Raw genomic sequence first — 24,600 nt, 5'->3', positions numbered from 1 at the left:
TTGTTAATGTCAGGTGCAGGTGGTATTCTGGGAATTGGGAATGAGTGGGAGGAGCTGAGGAATCTGGTACTGAGGAGACTGATGGATCTGTGACAGTAGAGAGAGGAACAGTAAGGTTTGAGTAATGACACGTGAAAGGTGCAATATAAACTACTAGTCCACAGCTGACCTCTAAAGCAGTGGTCGGCAACAGGCAGTGCCAAAACTGTCCCGCCAGCAATAATATCCGGCCCGTGCCCGCAGCCAGATTATTTTTATAGCAGCTGGTTCTGAAAATTATATATCTGTCATGACAGCAACAATTACTCACAATCACTTCGTCTTTAGTGATTTTCCTTTCAAAATAAAAGTACTAGAACGTTTTTGTTTTATTTTGAAATTAATCGAGAGCTTTTAATTTGAAAAGTTCTGAAAGACATTCAAAAGAGTCTGTGGATCGCTTCATTGCAGATAAGACCAAGGGGGTAATTCATCAGCTGGAAACTGAAGCTTCCCCGGGCGCCGCCATTGGCTATCAAGCCATCACCTGCTGTTAGCATTCCATTGACTCCCATTTATTTTGGCGTCACTTTGACAGCAAATAACTTTACATCTGAGGCGTTTAAAGACTCCATTTGTCCATTATTTATTTCTATAGAAACACGACAATGTATAAAAGGCTCCATTACCTTATGGCCCTTGTAGAAGCAGTTTTTGTAAAAATAGGCTAATGATTGCGTCATAACCACTCGACTCTCTGTCGCACTGTAGAGAAATTACCGTATAGACCGGCGGAGAAGCTCACAGGCAATCGGGGGGAAGTTGAGGCAAAAAGTCAAGGGAGAAGCCCATAGAGAGTGATAAAGTTGCTCCTGCTGCTGCTCATGGACAGCTAATACTCAAGCTCTCCGTCTCTGAGAGATTCGGAAGGGAATGATTCAGATTTCTCTCGGCACATCTACTAGAAGACTGACAGCTGTCAGACAGGTTGCTCACGTCACATCTACGTCGTCAAGCTCAGTTTGAGCCTGCGCAGTTCGCCTGGCGATCAGGAAGTGAGTGCTTCTAAGGGGCTTCAATTTTCTCTGTTGAAACCTATGGAGTCGCTGTGTCCAGTTTATATACGGTCTATGGATAAGAGTAGACACACCGGCTTTGCATCCACAAAACTAGGTAGGATGAACGCATAGTTGTCTTTCCATTCTTCTTTGTAGCCTATGCCCTATTTTCGCTGTCAACTTTCCTCTTTAGACTCCATTTTGATAGTGCCATTTTCTCTCACCAGCTAGCTTAAATGTTAACATCACTCTACACATGACGTGTAACTTACCTTCAGCACTCAAACAATAAAAAAAATGCAGTGTAAAAGTAGGCTATGTCAAATAAGTTAGGCTCCATTGTGTAACAAGCAAAATAAAATGATACACATTTATTATTCACAATATGGAAAGAGGAAATAAAACAGTTTGTTAAGAGCATGACTCAAACATGCCATTAATGGGCTTGTTTATTCCATTCCGCATCTCCCACATATGTGTGTTTTAGCAAGGCAAAGTGTTGCAAGTTGGTGAATGAAGATACTTGCACGGTTACGTGTCACTACTGCTTTATTCATTTATCCAGTGTAAAACCCGGACACCGCCACACAAATGTGGCTTTTTGTTAAAGGGGGGGTAAAATACTTAGTTTCAGTCAATCTCATGTTAATCTTGAGTACCTATAGAGTAATAGTGTGTCCTTCATATCTCCAAAAAGTCTTTAGTATCATCATATTTATAAAATAAAAATACAGCTTTCCGATTCTATCCGGAAAAAGCCGAGGTCCTTGATTCTGGGCGTGGGCGGAGCTATAGAGTCAAGCGCGAGCGCGTGATACCGTTGTACTTACATGAATGGGGTGTTTTATCACTGGGACCGCGCCAGGTTTTAATTGCAACCGGTTTGCAAATCCAGCGACGGCCTGGGCCTTGTTAATAAAACATTCGTCACTGAAATGACCAGAACACAAAACCGCACTTGCCGAACTCCTTTGCTGTGTCGGAAATACAAACTGCATCCACTGTTCCAGTAACACTGGGTTGTTTGGGAAGCTGAACAAGGTAAACTTTCCCTCAAATCCCAAAACACACTTTTTTGGAGACATTCTTGACATCAACCATTCCTATTTAGCGCTGCTGATGATGATTTCCGGTAGTAGCGTGTCAATGAGCGCGGTCTTTCTCTCCTCTGGTCGACGTGTGCGTGAACGCGCTTTTCCGAGAGCAATGCTCATATAAGGAGTTCCACTCTGGTCTACGTCATTAGATCTACGATAGAAAAAAACCAGCCGAAACGTGTTGCAACCCGGAAGTATGATTTTCAGCACAGAAATTCTCTGTTATTCGTTCAAAATAACTTTTCAAACTTTGGCCATTATTAGCATGAGAATCCATCTCTTTAACACTGTAAACAACTCTGAATACATGAAACACCATTGTACCCCCCCTTTAATGACTGTCCTACTAAAGGATTTAACACAGATACCCCTTTTCCACCAAGGCAGAGCTGGTGCTGGTTCGGAGCCAGAGCCTAGTTTCAAATTGGTTCTTTGTTTTTCGACCACCAAAGCACCAGCTCTGAACCAGTAAAAGTGGTTCTTAAGTAGCACCAAAACATTGCTGGGCTAGAAGTGAGAACCGCTTGCGTCAGGGGCTGGGGGCAGGGTTACCGTGACCAACAAGACGAACAGAAACTTGTGACCGCCATTTTTTAAATAGCAGCTAATCGAGCTAATAGCAGCTCGATTGTAATCTCCGTCTATGCAAGTTACGGCGAGCTGCACGAACGCGTTAGATTCGTCGTGTTTGGATGCTGATGTAGGTTTGCAAACCCATGAGCATCAATAGTAACGCAACGACTGCCATTGTTGATGTAAGGCTTGTTCGAGATGCATTGGAGCGGCGCGGACCGATCAGCGCTCCGGGAGTGTTTGGAGAGCATACGACTCCTTGTGCTTTTGGATCGCTTTCGTAGTGCTTTGATGTTGTGCGGCGATCGGTCTGCGAGAAGCCGAACCATCTCGAACAAGCCTGGTGTGTTTTTGTTTGGCACTGCCGCACTAGTGTTGCTGGGCAACATGAGATGTATACACAGTGACGTAAGATCTGGCTCTGTTATAAAAAGACGTCACACTACGGGTGACGTCACGGACACTACGTCCATATTTTTTGAACAGGGCTTCAGTGGTTTCCATGGCAGTTGGTAGACCCTTCATAGGAATGAGGCGGCAGGCCTTGGAGAACCTATCCAACCATCAACCAAAACGTAGGTAAGGGAGTCTAATTCAGGGAGGTCTGTAATGAAGTCCAGGTGTGACCAGGGTCAGCCCAGGTGTGATCAGGGTCAGCGTGGAAGGGGCTGAGGATGGAGTTTACCCTCAGGCAGGTGGTATAGAGACTTGTACTTGGAAGCATGGATGTGGGAGAGTACTTCCACCTTAGTGTTCTTCATCCCTGGTTGGTATGTGACGGTGAAATTGAAGCGTGTGTAAAATAGTTCCCATCGGGCTGGACGAGCCTCTCGCAGGTATTCCAAGTTGCGATGATCCTTTATAACTTCAAAGGGAATCTGGCATTGCGGAGACGGATGGATTCGTGACAGTATGACTTTCCTCTGTGTGACACAAAAGAAGCTAAATGGTTTTGACCTCCATTGTATGGACAAAAACATGGAGTCAAAACATCTTATTTTAGTTTCCATAGTAGAAAGAAAGTCATGTAGTTTTGGAATGACCTGAGGGTGAGTAAATGATGACTGAATTTCTGAATTAGAATTTTTTGGGTGAATGATATTTTATTATCTGCATAAAATCTGCTTAGGAAGAGACCATCTGACTGATATGAACTTAAAATACCAGCCTGGACGAACATGGAATTCATGATGGTTTATACTGGAGTTTAGATCCAACCCTAATCAAGCACTCATTAACAAGCTAATCAAGGTCTTTAGTATTTCTAGAAAGTTACAGGCAAGATTTCTCAAATTCCGCAATCTCATTTTGACCCCAACTGGCAAGGCCATCCTACCTTGAAAATAAAATGTGATTTAGAAACTTTCGTTCTTCAACTGCCTGCTAATTTAAGAGTGTATTACTATTTAAGCATTATCTAGTGTTTTTATATTAAGCCACACTGGTTTTTCTGTCTGAGCGGGTGAACTTTTCATTGAAATTCCAAACATATTCAACCTGACGGAAGAACAAGGATTTCCTAATGGTTTGACCCTTGAGCTTCTTAATACCTTGAGTACTATATGCAGTTCACTTGAAAGACTTTGCCTGCTGTGGAAGATCAACACTTAGGCTACAACTGAACTTTGAGCCCCTCAGGAGGTCACAGATACCAGCGCTTTCAAAATATAATAACTATTAATGGAATTGCAAGCAAGTCCACTTATCATTTTTACTCATTTATGTTTCTGGTAAACATTATATAGTATGACATCAACTGAATAAGAGATCCTCAAGTACTGTAAAGTACAGTGATGAGATGATTAGGTTGGTCCAATATTCTATTTTTAATATAATACAAATGTTGTCATTACAAATGATCACTTTAATATTATCAGCATAACAATTTGAGTCAGAGTAAAAAGTATTGTATCCTTTGTACCAATATCCAAAATAGTTATATCATGGGAGTCGTTAGACCCATTTATTGGGACATGGCCCATGCCCAGTGAAATATTACTGATTGTCTGACAATTGAGATTTCATCTCTGGTAATATTTCAGCAATCATGTCATGTGTGTTACCTATCAGCTGTTTATAATCAGATCTAGCGATGCCAGATTCACAAATGAATCACTCCTTTGATATTTTTAGTCAAACGAGATTGCCAAGTCAAGTCATCTTCATTTATAAAGCGCTTTTAACAATGTAGATTGTTTCAAAGCGGCTTTACAGAGATAAACGTATAATTTAAGGTGACAGAGATTGTTTTGGCTTTATAGTGGTTCTTGAATAAAGATATTTTCCAGCTAAAGTTAGTTTTGATTGATTCACTTCCGTCGCAACGATCATTAGTTATTAAATTAGAGGCCGCTAAGATGACACCGTTCTCTCTACACAGACTTTAACCGCGAACCTGTGAGAAACGCTGATGGCGCTCATGTGCGCATTAAGAATTAATTCTATAGTTATGTGCGTTTGAATATACAGGTACAGTATGTGCGCAGGTTTGTAATTCCCTACAAACCAAGCCTTAACAAACTACTTGTCTGGCCTTAAAAAAAATGTATACAGAATTTGATCACTTCGGGGTAGATACGCAAAACCGAAATTATCCCGACAACGCTTTATCTGTAGAGTGGTAAAGGGATCCTCCATAGGGAGAGGCTAGTTGGCACTTCAGCACTGCGTTGTCATCGGGTCCAGGCGAAGGTCCTTCGTCAGATCTGGATACAGCCTAGATCCGGCAGGCTGCGGGAAAACAAAAATTTGCGTAGATGCCATTCTTCTTATAAAGCGTTTGATTAGTTTTCATTCATGGGTCAGACACGCACTGAGACGTTTGCCGCAGTTTCACTCTTCGAAATATGGAGTAACGGGAGACTTTTTAGACCTTATATAGCTCCGCCCTTTTTCAGCGCTGCACTTGTGTTCCGCCTTCCGGTTTGTGTTTCCACAGCATGAAGGTAAGATCTTACAGATTTATGAATAAACCGCTCGGTTTAAAATCTGACATTTGATATGACATTCAAACAATGTAAATCAATAGGTAAATCCACTTCACCAGCTGATTACTCTTCGACAGCGATGCCATAGAATTATACAGAGCTTTCACAAAAGCGGAAGTTTAAACACAAAATCCTAAAGATGGCTGCACGCTTGTTTCTGTGGTGCATCCAGACAAAAAAAACGATGGATGGCGTATTGGCTATATTTACCCACAATACACTATTGGAAACACAACTTGCAAACATCTTAGTTGACTTTGTCAGCAATACAAAATGCTGCTTGTGAATGACTCCGTACTGCAGATAATTTATATCCATATACACATAACCGGATCAAAAATGAATATCAAAATATGGGAACACTATTTTGATGGGGGCGAAAGGCGAAATATTCTGATTTACATCATTGTACAACTTTCTGAAAAAGTTTTACATTTTTAAGTTTTAAAGTAATTTTTGATACTGAATTTACTTGGGATTCATGTTTGGGATCGTATAGGTTTTCAAAGAATACCATTGTATTGCCATCTATTATTCTATGTCAAAATGTGTGGTATTATTGTGGTACTTTGTGGTGAAGTGGCTGAAGATTCATTCAAGTTGCAGTTGGGAAACAGAAGCAAAGAAGTCTTCAGTTTTCAGAAGCTTAATTTCTCTTGACTGCATCACCTTATCATCCCTGTTTCCTCTCCTAACTCCTCATTTTGCCAAACAAATAATCAGTGCAATGGCTCTTCGTAGTACTTAGAGGGGCTATTGTTGATTAGGCTACAAGATGGCAGACACTCATTAACACTCATTACACAAAACTGGCTGTTATCAGACAGGAGCCATCAGTAATCGGGGAGCCGATCCATTTTGTTCCTCCTTGTGCCGTTTGATTGCCACCCTGCAGTCGTGTAGGCAGCTGCTTTCTGAAGAATGATGTGGTTATTTTTACAAGCAACAATGACAGACAGGTCGATCTCGATAGGGACCTTGGAGACGGCCCCTCAGCATCAGCGTGCTCGCGTTCCAGCGGGTTGTAGCACAAGTGCAGCTTAATTCGTCATTGGGAAAGACAATACCCACATGAGCCGTTTTGTTTTGAACAATGCATTGGAGAACGTAAATGGCAAACATGCCCATCACTTGCAGGAGACTCGCAGCTGCCATTCTCGCTCTGACCCCGGTCCCTCTGTTGCAGCCATCGGTGTTATTTTAGAAAGCCTGAGATATTGGTCTGTCCAAAGGTCCCATCTCTAATGGAAAACTCAGTTAGATTGTGCAGGTCAGCAGGACTGAGAGATAGGCTGCTCGTCTTTCAATATATGGTTGTTGACAGATGACAGCATCGGTATAAAAGTCATCTTCTTGTACTTCAGACTTCAAAGGCCAAGAGCCCCATGTCAAACTTGAAATAGGACCTCATTTCACCACCTTCACCGCCACTGAGCAGCACACAAAGACCAGCTGCATTATGGGAACTCCTAAAGGAGCATAACAGGTGCTCAGGTGCAGCTGAGTGAAGAAACAAACTTGCTTATAATGTTCAGTGAACGTGCGTTATCCAGACACCTGTGGTGGCTCGTAGAATATCACAAACGTGTGCCTTACACATGCATGTGTTTAAATTATGAGCAATTTTGTGATAGTGTAGGTTACATTAAATTATACATTTGAAAGATGGCATAAACTTGCCTTAAATGTTGGAGCATTGGAGCAGGGCTAATGACTTCCGTTCCTGAAGGGGGACGACCAGCAGAGTTTAGTTTTAATTGAGTTAAACACACCTGGCTATTATAATCACTTAACTCTAATGACATTGATTTGCTGATTTGACCATGATGTGTTTAATTAAGGTTTGAACTGAACTCAACAGGTTGTGGTGGGCCTTCCAAGAAGTCCAGAAGTAGTTCAAAAGAAAGAAATTAAAAGAATAACTTAAAGGGTTAGTTCACCTATATAAAAATAAAAATTCGGACATATTTAAGACTTAAGCTGATCTTCTAAACACAAATGAAGATATTTTGAAGAGATTCATATAAAAAAAAGTCAATTCCACCAAATATTTGCTTCAAAAAGTTTAGCTTGACGTTCAAAAACCAATTGGTTTGTTCTCGTGTGTAAAGTGATTGTATAAAGTGATTGTGTCCCTTTTGGAAGACTTGGATTAAACTGTTGAATGCATTTGGATTACTTTTACGATGTCTTTTACGATGAACTTTTTGAAGACATGAGGTTTCGTTAAAAATATCTTCATTTGTGTTTTGAAGTTGAATGAAAGTCTTATGGGTTTGCAACGAAATAAGGGTGAGTAATTAATGACAGAATTTTCAGTTAATCACTGCCTTGCTGAATTATGGACATAACGCATTCTTGCAAGTTTAACTCTTTCCCCGCCAGCGTTTTTGAAAAAAATTGCCGGCCAGCGCCAACATTTAAATAATTCTTGAAACTTTCATTGACCCCATACCATTTTTTTGTATGAATATCAACATACAATATATTAAAAGAAAGAACAGAGCCTCTGCTTTTTAACATTTTGAACAAAAAGCTGAGAAAATCATGTTTTTGTGAAAGATTGGATTCAGAATGATGATCAAAACACAGATGCAGAAAATCGAGTCCTTCAACTTCCCCAAAGCTTCAGTCATTACCTCTTCATGGGTTTCATTTGGTAATGTTAGGCATTTTTGATTTATATGCTGTTTAGTGTTTGATGATTACTTTACGTATAAGCAATGCTTCTATCGCTTGTTTCTGCTTCTTCTTAATCTGTGTTTTGATTCTGAGATCCTGCGCTCTTTCAGAAGATGCGTAATAGTGCACCCTACCGAATTACAGTGAGTTAATATTGGTTTTATAGCCTACAACAGAAAAGTATTTGAAGTAAGGAAAAACTGTGCATTAAAATACTTTTTACACCACAGGATCTACCATAGCTCGTTCAAAACATGTCACATTAACTAGCAACGACAACTTGGGCTATTTCTGAGAAGGCAGCATGAATGTGAGATATTGCTCTTATACAACAATTCAATAAAATATTTAATATTAAGTAACATGTTAGAACCAATATTGTCAATTAATTTGTTGAATTAATGATTTAGTGACTCGCGTAACTTGGGCTGCATGCATCCTGAAATCACACAGTCTCTGATTAGTCTAATTACTGTTTTGAGCACTTGGCGACTGTTAAATATATGAATACAGTCCCTCCAGGATTTCATGATTCTGCGATCACAGAATTTGGGGCAGCTTGCATTTTTGTCTTATTTCCACAATTTTTCCGCAATAAAATGTTAACCTGAGAGGGCGGGAAGCAATGTTAGCTAATAAAGATCCATAATTTACAGTCCAATCTAATTAACCGATACATGGTCAAGTGTCCTGGCTCCAATATAAAGTGAGCTGGGATGGACCAACCATACTGAGCACTAGGAAACCTGGTTATATATAGCCTACTGTTTGAGTTTTAAAGGAAAGAGTCCCATTAGAGCGACAGACAGGGTAATATTTAATATTTCCAACTGATCTCTCCCAATCTTTGCCTTTTAATGTTAACTACCAAAAGGCATGAGCTACAAGCTATCCAACACTTTGTTTATATTTAATAAAGCACATGGGGCGATATGGTTTAATGATACTTCTAACCTGTATACGTAATACTGAATCTAATGTATACTGGGGCAAATATTTGCTAGTCGCCTGATTTCACCAGCCGAAATTAGATTTAAATAAGTACATGATTTTACTGGATATGCACTTTTTAAATATGTCTAGTGAATTCAATCACTTACTGTATAATGCTATTATAAATTGGGGAAAAAGCAAAAGTAATATAAAAAAATTATAATATAGGCTATTAGAAAATATATATTTCTATATCAAATATAAAAAATAATTAATATATATAATAAAAATAAAAAAATTATAAGAACATGAAATAATAATTTATAGCATTTAAAATGTATAGTATAAAACCAATATAAATGTCAAAGATTACATACTGATTTAGCAACAAAGTACAAGGCATTTTCCGCAAAATTATGAGTCAATTCTTTTTTAATGTCTTGTGTGTGGGAAGAAGGTAATTTCAGTAATTATGCACAAAATGTACAGGTAATTGTACTGCCATTAACACCAATTACATAAGTACATCATGATTATTGGGTGGCTTTCACGGCAAGATAACACAAAAATGCTGCAAATATCACAACAATTTTGAGAAAAGCCGCAGAAAATTTAGTTATTTTAGGCCGCAAAAATCTGAAAAAAAACCCCAGCAAAATCCTGGTGGGAATATGTAGTATGATGTAATCTGGACATTCATCATGTTATCAACGTGTCCATTGGATGCACACTTACATAAAACGTTACGTTAACAGATTTAAAAAATGAAAGCACTTGGATTGGATTATATTAGATTTTAAATAATTTGATTATTTTTTATTATTTTTTATTATTTTACATTTTAATTAATTAAATATATTTATTTAATCAGACTAGTTACTTAACATTGCATAGCTAATCTGCTCCAGACGAAAACATAAATTGTTATTTGAATTATCTCTCAGTAAGTCATTTAGGCATGTATTACTGTCTTTGGAAGACTATTGTCTTTCAAACACATTAAAATTCAAGCAAATTCATTTAATTTCATATTCAAAGGCAACCTTTCTGTACATATTTACTTGAGGTACCCCTGAGATTAAGTTAGGGGTACGTCACTAATTTCTAAGTTAGGTCAATTATAAATTTAAGTCGATAATAATAATAGTAATAATATTAATAAATAATCAAATTAAGTTTAAGGTTCTCTTTTGGTTAATGGTCACATGACATGCAGGTAAACAAATAATTTAAAACAACTTTTTTTTATTTTTATTTTTTTATTTACATTTTCTACATTTAATTACTGGATAGCTTTTCATTAAACTCTGAAACCCTGACATACGGCAATATTTAATGCAGTTCATGTCGTTGATAACAAAGAATGTAAAAATGTTTCTTTATCTTTGTATTTTATATCAATGTGGTATCAGATTATCCTATTCCGATCAATGTGATAAATGAGTTAGGTCAAATATAATCTAAAATTAATCAAACAGTAGTCTAATTTTATTACCTTAAATGTGTAATGTAATGGATTATGTTACTAACTACAATTTTTGTCATGTAATTTGGAATCGGTAACCAACAGCAATGTGTAAGTATTCTAACCAGCCCTGACTTTATAGTTAGGAAATATGCATGTTTAAATAAAGACTTTTTTTTGGTTTTGAACTAATCGCTTGAGTAAATTATTCAAATATCGCACTTATAAAGACAGTCACTTGTCGTCTCTTACTGGCGTAACACTGTAGCGTGCAGAAAGAGTAAGGAATGCTGAATGCAGCACCGGTTGTGTCAATATTAATATATAATGCACACTGTAAAAAAAAAAAAACTGTTACATTTATGGTAAAATACCGGCAGCTGTGGTTGCCAGTAATTTACCGTATTAAATGCGGTAGCAACATTTTAGGTTTAACAGACTTGAATTTAAATTTACAGTAATAAACCACATTTCATTATCTAATATAATGTTAATTTACCAACCTATTGAATTATTAATATCTGTTTTGTAACATACATAGACAACCAACAATCACAGCAGTCACATGAGAGTGAATTATCTTATTATTATCATGTGAGAGTGAGAGTCACATGATCAATCAAAGCTCATCACAAGCAGCTCTTCCACAAGGAAGATAATACTAATATATAGAGTCTGCACAGTGTCATTCACACAAACATTAAACACTATCATGGTAACACAACCATGCAATTTTAAAAATGCAATAAACATTAATTTAACAACATTAAATGTAAACATAAAACCCTAATGTACATAACTGATTAGAAAAAAAACTAAGAAAACTATGAAGAAACAGTTATTTCAACAAAAATACATCAAATGTGTCACGCAGGGAATTGTGGGAATGTCAATTTACGTTTTTTCGCTGTAAATTATACAATGAGTTGTTCTTTTTCACTTTCAAATACTGTAAATTTAACGGTATTTTACAGTAAAATTACATTAAATGTACCATTAGATCGATCACAGTTATTTACCGTATATAGTAAGGAAACTTTCTGTTAACCAATTAACAGGTTTTCTTTTAGTCTTTTAACGTTAAAATCACGATCATTTTTTACAGAGACATAATTTTCATGGCAATTACGCACATTTCCGTTACAGCAAAATTGACTACATTATGGTGATGAGAATTGTTGCGTTACAGAAATTAGTATATTGTTTACTACAGCTCTTTTCCAATATCCTAATATTGGTCATCTTGGTAGGGAAATATATATATATATATTAAGCTGTAACATGAAATCTACAGATGGTTTCGAGTCCTTTTGTTCACACCATCTCAGCAGCATCTGTCTTCACATGACAAGCTCCCTCCTTTCGTCCTGCCCTTAGTTGTCACCTTTTCTGTCTGTATGATTGATTCACAATGTCTTACGAGGCATCTTCACCCCCATCTTCAGTAGTCAGGGATCAGGTGTCCAGTTATTATAAGCGTCTAATGGTGACGCAGACCGCTTTGGGCGTCACTGGGGGAAACACACATGTGAGTCTTTCCTCTCTCCTTTGAGTCCAAATCTTGCACTTTTCCAAAATAGCTCGAGGGCTTATATATTTATCCCGGCGTACATCAGAGGCCTGGACGTGTGAACTCGCTGACAACTACATCTCTGTGAGAAATGGCCTGAGACAGACGTATGAGGTAATAGTCAGGGCTTGTACATGATGGTGGTGCTCCAGTATCTAGTCCTCTACACGCTGAAGACTCCTTCTTGGAATCAGACTTCAAATGATTTAAGGCAGACAGATGGTGTGTGCATACATTATCTGTACTTATATCAACAGTTTCATTTAACACTATAACACTAAATCAATCTAAGCTCCCTCTATTGCCAAACATGGAAAATAACTGTGGGAAACAAGTGGGGAATCAAAACAGACCCAATAGAAACTTTTTTTATGTTGTGCTAACAGGCAATTGTGGGGGGAAAGGGAATGACAAATAACTTGATAAAAAAATATACACAAATAAGAAGAATATCTTTTTTGCTATGTTTGATCTAATGTGACAATACAAAATCATGCAAACTTGTATGTGCACTGGCTCACTAAAATTTAAAAAGTTAATCTGAACTATAATTACATGTCATGCAGTTCACATAATGTGGGTTTCTCTAAGAGTTACCTTAACCATTACAGTAAGTTATCGTTTTTAAGTAGACTTACTTTGGGATTATAGTGTTATTGTTTTTACTAAATTATTTAAATTTAATTAGAACAAAAATAATTTGAAATAGGAATGGGAATCCACGTGATCAGGACTGTTACTGTACACAGATAATGGAGAGAGTTTGGGATAACGTATTGTAACGTGAGGTATGTAATCAGATTACTTTTTCAATTAACAAGTAGGCTAATGCATTCAATTTACAAAAAAGTTTTTGTTACTTTTTCAAATATTTTTTCCCCCTATTTATTGACTATGTCCAATTCTTCCACAATCCAGAACGGCAGTGCAGCTGAAAGATTAGTTTGAGTTGTGTCCTCTGTACAGGCACGAATTTGAATTTCTTCCAGTATGAGGCTTATTCAGTTCCCTTTTGATGTGAAAGGGCCTTTACATTTGCCAAATATAGCTTTAGGGCCCTATTTTAACGATCTGAAACGCAAGTATCAAATGCGAAACGCAATTAACTTTGTGGGCGGATCTCGCAAATCTAAAATGGGTTGGTCTGAAGTACCATAGGTGTAGTTTGGGCGTAACGTGCAATAATCCAATCAGAGCGTCCTCTCACATTCCCTTTAAGAGCCGGCGCGCTTGTTCCATGGCGGATTGCTATTATAACGGCGGGTTTGCCAGACGCACGCAACTTACATGATTTCTCAGTCTTCAGAATTTTGTTTCCTGGTTCTTGACGGACAACCCACTTTGTCAGATGTCCTTATATACCCATGTGTCTCTTGCCACTGTTGATCAAACAGGTTTGATCCATCATTACTATAATTAGCCTGAATAATTTGGCTAAATGTGTAAGATAAATTTATGCCAATTTTTTCACATCTTCATGGACACCACAATGATTTCCCTCGTGAGGTAATATTTTTCCTTGTAATTATGTATGGTTTGCAAAAATGGGAACTGCTGCGTCTGTGTAGATGAGAGAAGATAAGAATATGAGTGTTGTGCACACGCTACATTATGGCCAAACATGCGCCCTTAAAATAGCATCTGAATAACGCACCACTGACTTTAGACTAGGTTTTTCCTGGTCTGTGGCGGAATTTTTTTCTTAAACTGCAAAATAGCAGCAGGGAACGTTTGCGCCGGAACACACCTCCTCTTTCCGCTGAACCGGCTCTGGTCATGTGATAATTTACATCATCCATGTAAAATACAGTAGAACAACCACATTTGACTGGTGAGATTATTAACTCTAGCCTGGTGTTATCACTACCTGATTTCATTCACAGATGCATTTCAGATCCATAGCTCCCCCTTCATTCACAGTGGCTGTCACTTAATAGTGTGTGAAATCAGAGATCTGATAGCCTATATATCTCCTTACACTTTCCCTTATATGATGATGAACTGCCTAAACCGCGACTGCATTCAGTGTGTGACTGTGTGTACGGATAATATTGTTCAGCTCAAAACACATTTATCATGCTCTCTGAGATCTATAAATGTTTAGTTGGCCTTTGCACACTCACACATTGGCAATGTCACATCTGCATTATCATTTAATATCAGTGTGACGTTTGGAAGAGGATCGCCCCACGGACAGGTGGTTCTGAGCATACAGTTGCACTCGAGGTCTGAGTGAATAAGCTGATATATTACAGAGGGCAATAAACAGCCTCGGAGAGTTTGTGTTGCTGTCATAGAGGAGTGTGATGGTGATCTGGAGGAAAAAGAAGAAAAAGAGGATAATTTGGGACTGTCAGTTTAAGGTTTCCCTCATTTTACACTCGAGCGCAGGTAAATGTTTTCGCTTTTTGAGCTTGTGGCATTTAAACATAATTGAACACTTTAAAGCAAGAGCAGACACGTGTGCTGAGGGAAAGCAAAACTGTTTGGCATATGATGAGAAGAAAGTAAAAAAAGGAATTCTTCATTCCATTCTTCACAATTTTAGGAATGGATTCATCAGATGTTTTCTTATAAGTGATTAAATGCGATGAAATGTTTGGGGAAGACCGTGTTTAACATAAGCTAAAAGACATGATACCAAACTCTGAGATGCAGGTAAATGATATGAACATGTGCTAAGCATTACAGAGTTAACTAGTTTCACAAAGACAAACCCGTGACAGTCTGTAAAGGTTCAGTTTAGAAAATCATTTTGTTTTGATGTGCTGTTTAAGGAGTCTTTCTGGAATACCTGACAGGGTCAAAGTTTGGCTTTTTGTAATGTTCGTTAGCCTCAGCTGCTAAACTGTAACTACACTATTATGAAAAAAACAATTTTTTGTTTGTGTACTTCTGGGGCTGTATGCGTCAGCTGAGCAACTGCCATTGAGATGAATGGGAATGCTAACAAATTGCAGTGGTCATGTGATTTGAGGCTAAGCTGACTCTTTAACAAACCAGTGGCCAGTTGCATAAGACTGACTAGTCTTACAAGTTAGTCATCTAATGTTTTTTCTTCGAGGCGGGTCATAACTTTTGTTGCGTAAAAAGCTTGTATTGGTCAAATTTAAATCCAAAAAGTAAGACTGATTAGCCCTAACTAATTGCTAGTAAATCAGACTAGTTCTTAAGACCCAGTCTTAACTTGGTGCCCCCTGGGGTACGTTTCCCAAAGCCAACTAGGTAGCAAGTCCCATTGAGTTGTTGGTATCGATGGAACTTGCGACCATAGTTGGCTTTGGGAAATACACCCCAGGTTAGCTGGATTTATCTCAAATCAAGCTTTTTGACAGTGTGAAAGGTTTTATGCCACACAGAAGGATTAGACTTTACGCTTAATTTTTTTCCTTTCACAGACATTTCTTAGCTAAATAAAGCATATTCGCCTTTTATTCAAGAACCCATTTTCTCGCATTTTCAGCGGTGTCACAATATTCCCCCCATTTTTTTTTATTGATTTTCCAATAAAACAACAATAACAATAACAAAAAATATATCACCAAAAGGAAAATAAGTTAAAAAAAACATTCCAAATATGTTGATCAAAGCAGCAGTAATTAAATTAAAACAAAACAGAAAAAAAAAATATGTCACACTAAAAACATTAATACATGCACCCTCTTATTTCTTAAGGAAATCAATTAAAGGTGCCCACATCTCTTCAAATTGCTGTGCTTTGCCCCTTGTAATGTACGTTAACTTCTTGTAATGTACGTTAAAGTAACACACATTGCCCTCTCCTTGATCCAAGAGTGTGCAGAAGATATTTCAGTCTCTTTCCAACTCAAAGTAACCATCCCCCTGGCCTGCAGGAGGCCAAAGTCGATAAGAGTCCTTTGATTGTTATTGATAGAAAGATGATCTGGGTATATCCCCAGAATACAAAGTGTGTCACAATAATTAAATTAAAGCCGACAGGAATGACAGCTCCCTGTGGTCGGAAGAGGAGTTTTGAGCTGAGATATTTTATGCAAAATTATTTAAAAAAAAAATAGTAATATAGGTTTTTGAGTTGTCGAGTTCGCAGAATTGAACAAGATTTTTCTGGTTATAAACATAGAAACTCCATATGTAACTACTGTACAGGAATAAATAATGTAGTCCCTCATCCCTCTCTGCACGCTAGTGGTAAAGATCAGATGTCAAAGGCTCCATAGATGTAGGCCGTCTTATATGCGGTACTTAGTCGACATGCTACAGTACTTGGTTTTCAGACACACAGCATTCATTCATATTTGATAGTGACTCAAGACAGCATTGAAAGCCTATGTTATTCACTCTTCAGCATCGTTTAGCCTAAGAAGGGAAGAGGACATCAGTCAATACACTTAAATGTTCACATGGTTAGTAAAGATTGGTCAATGGGTTTGCTTCTGAAAGGGTTCAATTGATCTTTTAAAGAGCACTCTTGATGATTATATTAAAACTGATATGTAAGCTTTAGGCACACAGCAGTATCCTGGGAAAATGAGCTTCAAGAGTCCTCAAACAAAATTGAAAAACCAAAAAAATCTATAAAACAGTATTTTTCTCTATGCAGTCTTGTTCAGTCCTCTATTGAACCTCTGCAGTTTGTACATTAATCTGTTATGACTGAGACACAATGGGGCTTGAATTGTCAAATCCAATTTCATTGAATTGTTAACGTCAGCATTATTATACCCTCGCTTAAGGTTTGTTAGTTCAACTGTCGAAGTTCATGCACTGCATCATGCAACTGTTTGTCCTCTGAGACACTACGAGCTGGTTGGGGTGGAAAGGTCAAGTACATAGTAATCATAAATCAAAAACACTGATGTTTCCAAGGAAAGATAGCTCAAGTTACAGAGTAGGCTGTTTTGCTTGTCACTCAACCGTATCCAAGTGCACACTTTATCACACAACCAAGTAAATGTAATTTAGTTGTCAATATTGAGCAAGTGATGCAATTACAAAGACATATAAATTACATTTTGATATGATTCAATGTATTGATATGATACATTTTAAATGATTCAATAACCATAAATTCATAAATTCACACAAATGAATACAAGGTTACCAAATAAATAAAATAACCAATCACTAATTGAAGATGGGTTCGTTCATTCAGTCTTATGTGTGCAGCATTTGGCATTTTCCCGCAAAAGTGAATGATGTAGAGTGTGACGACAAAGTCCAAAGTATACTTCGGTATTCTAGAGATTTTGAATCTCTATCTACTCTTCTCATGAGCTTCCTTTCCTGCTTGGCTTATCGTTCTTGCCTTGTTCATTCAATAGTATTGAATTGAGCTCACATTGGTGTTCCTGTGAAAGTCCCGCAGAGTGTGATGAAACAATAGGGGAGTGTCTCGACGTAATCCGGATGCAAGTTGTCACAGGAAACGCAGTTAAAACGCATGTCAATACCAGGTAGTAACAGTAACGCTTCTAGGCTGACCACTTGTTATCTTGATTCCAGGTGTTTGTCTTGCTTTTCATTTACCAATGGTTAAATAAGAAAAACACCTTTTAGAAGAGCATCACATGCCGAACTACAATGCTTTGAATGTTTGGAGGCCATCTGAACTCAGGACAAGCATCATACGAAGGCCGGGCTGAAACATAACAGGCTGCAAAAAAAAAAGGGTGTGTGTATTCTTGTCATCCATGGACTTCAAGGTTTCAAATGCCCACTGGCCTTTGTATTCTTCTCTAGCCTCAGCTGCTCGGGGGTCAAGGCTGCCGCTAGTGAGGAATGTGTGTTGTTCTCCGTGCATCTCCATTCTCATCCTAGCATAAACAGGCATGCATTTTGTGCCAGGTGGCTGGAGAAGCACCTCCGTACCACATTTCTGAGAGTCATTCAATACTAAAGCCATCAAGGTCTTAGCCTCCTGATGGATCACTCTCAACCGTGCATTGTGTACAGATTACTAGCAGTTAGAGAAGAAGGCATCCCACAGCTGCACTATACATCTAAATGTGCAACCTCTCAACCCCTCAACCGCCAACTATTTCAGAGTCACCACCCATCCTGGTCAAAATTAGCCCGAGCCACCCTCTTTCCAGACCACACAATCTCCCAACTTGCCTATCTGTCACCAGTTAATGTAACAATGAGCTCTAAGGTTAGGTTACAACAATGGGGACACATCCCTTGGGCCATGGTCCAATCGCAATGCAGACATGTGAAGAAGAAGTCTGAGGGCTTTAACCATGTTGCAATATGTGCACCAATCACTATCCAGAAATGCGTGAGAGGAGTAGGGCATCCCAACTATGGAACGTTAATTCTCACCGCAAGAGTGTTGCACAGTGGAGGAAGGGTGATAATGACCGGAGTGGGATCTTCTTACAAAACAAATATCTTTAAAGTCCGAAGAAAAACTTTAAACCGTCCATTACTTTAGCACAGTCCTGTTTCCCACACACCTGCCTGGAAGTTGCTAGAGATCCTGAAGACCTTGATTAGCTGGTTCAGGTGTGTTTAATAAGCGAGAGAGCGCCTTGTCATAATTACCGTAATTTCGTGACGCTCCATTTGGAGTTGTTTACGTCGTTGTGCTGGGAAATATGCGCATCTATCGCAACATTATCAACGCCTAAATACATCTCAGCGGTCAGCTGGTACAAGTAGGAGCTCTCAGAACATTGCCATCTTACAAGTTGTCATCACAAGCTCTATAGGAGGATGTGAACTCTTTTTACAAGCTCAAATCTCCTAATTACGGTAACATGGCGCGAACACACCTGATACTCTGCTAGAGCAAAAATTTAAGAGGTCTAACTTCCACGATTCAGGATGTTTTATATCACTGTGCTTTCCTTTAAGTCTATTTGATTGCACTTTATGCAAACAGGACTGTAAAATGAATTGCTACTTTTTCAGACTACTTCTGTAACTGGGATTTTTGAGTCAACTGGGTGTCCAGTTGTCCAGATCCAGCTGCTCTAACGCTCTGTGTCGGGTTTCGACCAGTGTAGCTTTAGTGCTTCCACCTATCAAGGAGAGCTTACAAAGGGATTGGGTCTCAACACACAGTCAGATGTCAAGCGGATTAGGAGGGCTCTGAGACCTTGGGTCTTCATCATAAAAAATGATCCTGTGTGTCAAGACCAGGGAACCAGTTTAGCTCTCACAGTGGACTGCTCTCGCCTCACAAAGGAGCCTTAGAGATTGAAATGAATTGCCAAGCTCACCTCCATTTCATAAATTGAATCTTTGAACACTTTGCCACGAAGCCGGTGCTGGAAATACCTTGCAGCGCCAAGGGACTGTAGAAGATTGAGTTGGACTCTGGCTGCTATAAAACAACTACAGCACCCGTACAGCGGAAAATTTATTTTTCAACATATGGACTTCAGGAATAACATTGAATTGGTCAGGAAACAACCAGGATAGATTGAATTTGACCCTTGCAGGATGACAAGGAAGGATGTGCACGAGGTTCTCTACATCTACAACATTAGGGACCTTATCTTTCAAATTCTCATGTAACTCTCAGAGCAAAAAAATAGCTTTATAGTTTGCCTGAGTGGAGAAGAGGCTATCTTATCAAGGGGTTCATTTAACACTGCTTCAATCCGACAACCGGGCAACGTGCTTGATGACAGAGTACGAACGTGTGCCTGTGGCTCGTCTTTAAGTGAAGTCCTCTGGGGTGTGAGCAGCCCCGTGAGTCGGGGTGAGAGGCTGTGAAGTGCGTGGACGCGTGCGCCGCCTTGTTCTCCATCCGAGAGGGAGGTTTAGGGTGAAGGGAAGGTCAAGCAGACCCTTCTTCATGCTGTCTGCAACTTAGACACATGCCGAAATAACTTCAAAGACAGACGCCCAGCATACACTAGATGAGGACAGGGGGACAAGTCTCACAGATCAACACAGAGAGCCCTTCACTGGATCTTAGCATAAGAAGAAGCACCAGACTCAGGCTATAAGAAAGGGTAGGTGAAAACATTTATTTGGGAATGTGGTTATTATTATTACTCTAAATCCCTGAAGATAATATATAGGAATTACTGAGGTTTGTTTAATCTTAAACATGTACGTTTTCAATTCTTATTTTGTTTGTGATGTTATTTGCCCTGGGTTCATTTCTAAATGAATTAGTTTAACTGATCAGAAGAATTAAAGTCCAATGTCAGTCACAGTGAAAGTTTTTAGTTTGTTGGTTTTAATTTGTTTTGTGGCTTTGTATTGTGCACTAGCAACTCACTGTAAGGATCTCATTTGCAGGCATATATATTACTGGGCCATATGGCGTGGGAAACCTCACTGGGTTGTAAATAGAGTTCACAAATACCATCACTTCCTAATAAAACTCTGACTCCATAATCTACTTTCTCTGGCACTTGCAGAGCTGTCTAGCATGAGACCAAAAAGCAAAGCCTGATCAAACACAAGTCAAATCAAGTCACCTTTATTTATACAGCGCTTTTTACAATGCAGATTGTTTCAAAGCAGCTTTACAGTGATAACAGGAAAATCATGCATCAAAGTTTGTTTCTGCTGTACAGCAGATCTAGAAGAAAATAGTGTCATAGTCCAGCTTAAGTAAGTTCAGTGATGGTTCCTGCACTTGAACCAGTAGTAAGAGGATAGATAGATAGATAGATAGATAGATAGATAGATAGATAGATAGATAGATAGATAGATAGATAGATAGATAGATAGATAGATAGATAGATAGATAGATAGATAGATAGATAGATAGATAGATAGATAGATAGATAGATAGATAGATAGATAGATAGATAGATAAACCCATATGTTGGGAATAATAGGAAGGCGCTCCAGCAAGCAAACTATTGCACTAGTTAATCTCACTCTGCTGTCTACATGCAGAAGGCATCTTCTCTCTGTTGCTATAGTAACAGTGACCACCACGGACACACAAACCTGGATTATACTGTGATATTCATCCACTTTGCTTGAAATGTGAGTGGTCTATGGTAGATGCTGTGTAAAAAGGATGAGTTATTTAAAGCCCATCTAACATGGTCCTTTGAAGATGCTTTTATCCTCCACTTCATGCTAGTGTTTTAAAATGGATCCAATCTTCATGCGAAAAACACAGATATCAAAGGTGTAGCATTTACATTGGCTCAGCGTGTAAGTCCATTTTCTCGGAAAGACAAATGTATCTATCATCCAAGCTGCTCTGCTTTAAGCTCTGACTGTTAAACACCCACTTCTCTATTCATGTCTTCCTCATGTATGAGTCAGAGAATGGGCTTCAGTATAGTTGTTTGTTAGCACAAAAACATTGAAATACAGATTTCTAAGGAACATTGTTATAGTTTCACAAACTTGTGTTTCATGAAATTATGCCATTCGTAATGAATTGAATTGTAATGACATATTAATGACTGTTATAGTGAGAAATCAATTGACTAGAAAAAGCGGATGTGAGCTGTTGAGCAACTGTAGATATTTACGTTCTTTGCTCTTATGTGAAACAAATACTGTGACTATCAAAGTTCCCATCTAAGCAGTGATAGGATTACTCTGGAAAAACTAGGAAAAAGTGCAGCTTGTATTTCTTAAGTACTTTATTTGGGGGATGGGGGAGGGAGCGGAGGCGGGTTTCTTCCTTGTAAATGGAAGTTTTACAGTAAGATGAGAACATGACATATGACATGGAAAATTCAGAACAACAACAAGAGCACAAATCAGGAGAAGCAGTTCTTTGAAATATTAACGCCTGAAACCTGTCTAAATATTACTGCATATGTGGATATGTATTCATATTTTGGAAAATAACATGGTGGAAGCTTTTCATAAAGTTTTTTTTTTTTTTTTAGACTAATGGAAAGACAACATCCAAAATACACTCTTAAGTGTATCTTTTATAGCACGGTATCTATTTGTGTCTGTAGATTTCAATTGCAAAATCTTTTAAAGGCCGTTTTCTTAAAATTAGTTTTTTGAGTCAGAAATCTCCACTTCAGCAGCACAACATTCACCAACATTTTTTATTCCTATCTATATTCTCAAGTTTTTTACAGAGGGGTTTGTTCATATTGGTTGGTTGCATATTATTATTATTTTTTTTCTGGCTGTTGAACGTATTTTCCGATTTATGGAGTGATAAAAATACACCAAAATCCCCTCTGTAAAAAGTTTTACGTAAAAAAGAAATAATCGAATTTTAAACCTAGCTTTATCTTTTTTTTTCTAGAAGTGTATGCAAATGTGTACATATTTAATTAGACTATGCCTCATTTGCATATTTAAACATAACATTTCAGAAATCGTGTAATACATTTTTTCTTTGCAATTCTTAATGTAATCAATCAACTGGGGAAGAATGGTGATATCTCTTTTTTTTTTACCCTATTCACCTGAGTTGTCTTGCATTAATAACCAGAAGGAACTTTTCCACTGTAACAAACCTTTTGTGCAATGAAAAAAGGCTCAATGAATGTTAATGGTTTCTTTATGGAACCACAGATGCCAATAAAGAATCTTTACTTTTAAGAGTGTAATCTTTCCACTGCACATAAGGTTCTTCATAGTGGTGTAAAAAAAAAAGAAGAAAAAAAAAAAAAGTTAAATGTTATTCACACCAAGAAAATTATTCTATGGCATTGATGAAAAAAAAAAAATATATATATATATATATATTGGAACCTTTATTTTTAAAAGTGCAAGATCACGCGCTAAAACAGACACAGCATGTGAAATCATCCTAATAATTGTACTGCCATTTTGAGCACACAAATCATAATGAGGCCACAGCAGGACAGACGTACAAATGTGCGCTTAAACCCAGAAGCTGAATGGCTGTAATCATGCCATTATCTCAATATAAACACAAGGCGTGCAACCAAAACAAATGAGCTTTGAGTGCTTTCCTATTCATCTGTTCCTCACAGACTATCAGGATAAGCCCTCAGGAGCCCGATAAACCCGTCTACCATTGTGCTTTCAATAGTATAGAGACAGTCGGCACATGTCTGCCTTTACATACGCCCTCATTTATAGTAATATGTTAGTACGGCGGCGAGTGAGTGTGTGCATATACAGTGGGTGCGTGCGTGTGTCTCCCATCACAGTAGTGTGGACATGTAGATGCCTGTTTTCAAATGCTCCACAGGCCTGATATTGTTGAGATAATCTGCTGAAAACCGATCCTCTCCACACTATCGCCTGCAGAGGAACGTGTGGGCACATCAGCCCCCAACATCAGGAGTCTTGTCTGTCGCTACAGCAACAGCTCAAAAGCCTTGCATTACCGCTACGGCATTCGCAAGAGTCTCTGCCAGAACGCCTTTCTGATAGACTGTAAACAAGCCGGGAAAATGTGCGCAATCTCCTCTCTATCAGTGTGCAGAAGAATGTTCACATGCATGGACGGCATGAAACAACAAGACTTGTCATGCGTCCGTAAAACTTAAAATACCAAAAAAGAGGCTGAGGGTCTGAAAAACAAAAGCGAATAACATGTGATGTCTACAGTGTACATCTTTGAATCGCTCAAGCGTGATGTGTTGTTCTCTGAGCTGTGTGAGACTGAGGGGAGCCTGTCTCTTTAAGAGCCAGTCCTTAGGCTTGTTGAGTGGGGAGGTGGAACCTTCTAAACAAGCATTTCTATCAACAAAACGTGTCTCACTAGCGGGCTGATCGTGTAGGGTGTGCATGTACACGAGATTTTCCTTTACATGACTTCCTCAAGGTGTATGTGTGATATGTGAGTCCCGTTTCATCAGCACCTGAGGTTTGCAACACTCGGCTGGAGGGCCACCAACAGCTCAGGTGTGTGTGACGGCTATTTGCCAGTAAGTGTTTTTCTCTTTTTATTTATTTATCATTAAATAGAGTTGAATTGTTATGCAGCATTTAAAATGAAAGATCTGGGTTATGCAGTATTGAACTTTTTCTAAATGAATATCCTTGTAATTTAAGGAGGTATTTCTGTGAAAGGCTATACCAGAGTTCAGGAGCTCAGGCACTTAAAGTCGTGAATTATAACCGGACTGTTTACACAAGGGCAAGCGAGTGTGTGTGTTCGCACATCATTCGAGATGGTAACGGTGTAGGAATAGGCTGTTATTCTGAGGTTGATGCTGGTTAAAGGAAGGAACCACGTGCCTATTAAGTTTCCATAGCAGCTTCTAGTAAATAATGAGTTTCAAACTACATTTGCTGAGATTACTTTGAGATTCATACAAAAGAGAGAGATTTTTGTGTGTATTTTGTATGTAAGTGTATTTTTGTGCTCCAGGGTACATCCAAGTAACCTGAAAAAAAA

The 24,600-nt window shown here is 38.4% G+C and overlaps 1 protein-coding gene across 9 annotated transcripts in view; it reads left to right on the top strand.

The window, feature by feature from the left end:
- The window catches only part of dlk2 (delta-like 2 homolog), a 528,840-nt gene that overhangs the window by 467,848 nt on the left and 36,392 nt on the right, over positions 1-24,600 (top strand). For 3 of the 9 annotated variants that reach the window (XM_079634645.1, XM_079634646.1, XM_079634644.1), the window contains exon 3: positions 3,194-3,286. The exons of 1 other annotated variant lie outside the window; for it this stretch is intronic. In XM_079634645.1, the coding sequence (XP_079490771.1) occupies positions 3,194-3,286 (93 nt within the window). Of the gene's footprint in view, positions 1-3,193; positions 3,287-14,603; positions 14,736-23,952; positions 24,128-24,600 lie in introns of those variants that run through there. 5 more of the 9 variants (XM_079634648.1, XM_079634652.1, XM_079634650.1 and 2 more) reach the window with 4 other exon arrangements.

The sequence above is a fragment of the Phoxinus phoxinus genome, assembly GCF_949152265.1.
Source record: "Phoxinus phoxinus genome assembly, chromosome: 14".
NCBI lineage: Eukaryota > Metazoa > Chordata > Actinopteri > Cypriniformes > Leuciscidae > Phoxinus > Phoxinus phoxinus.
This window is presented reverse-complemented; position numbering and strand designations above follow the sequence as displayed.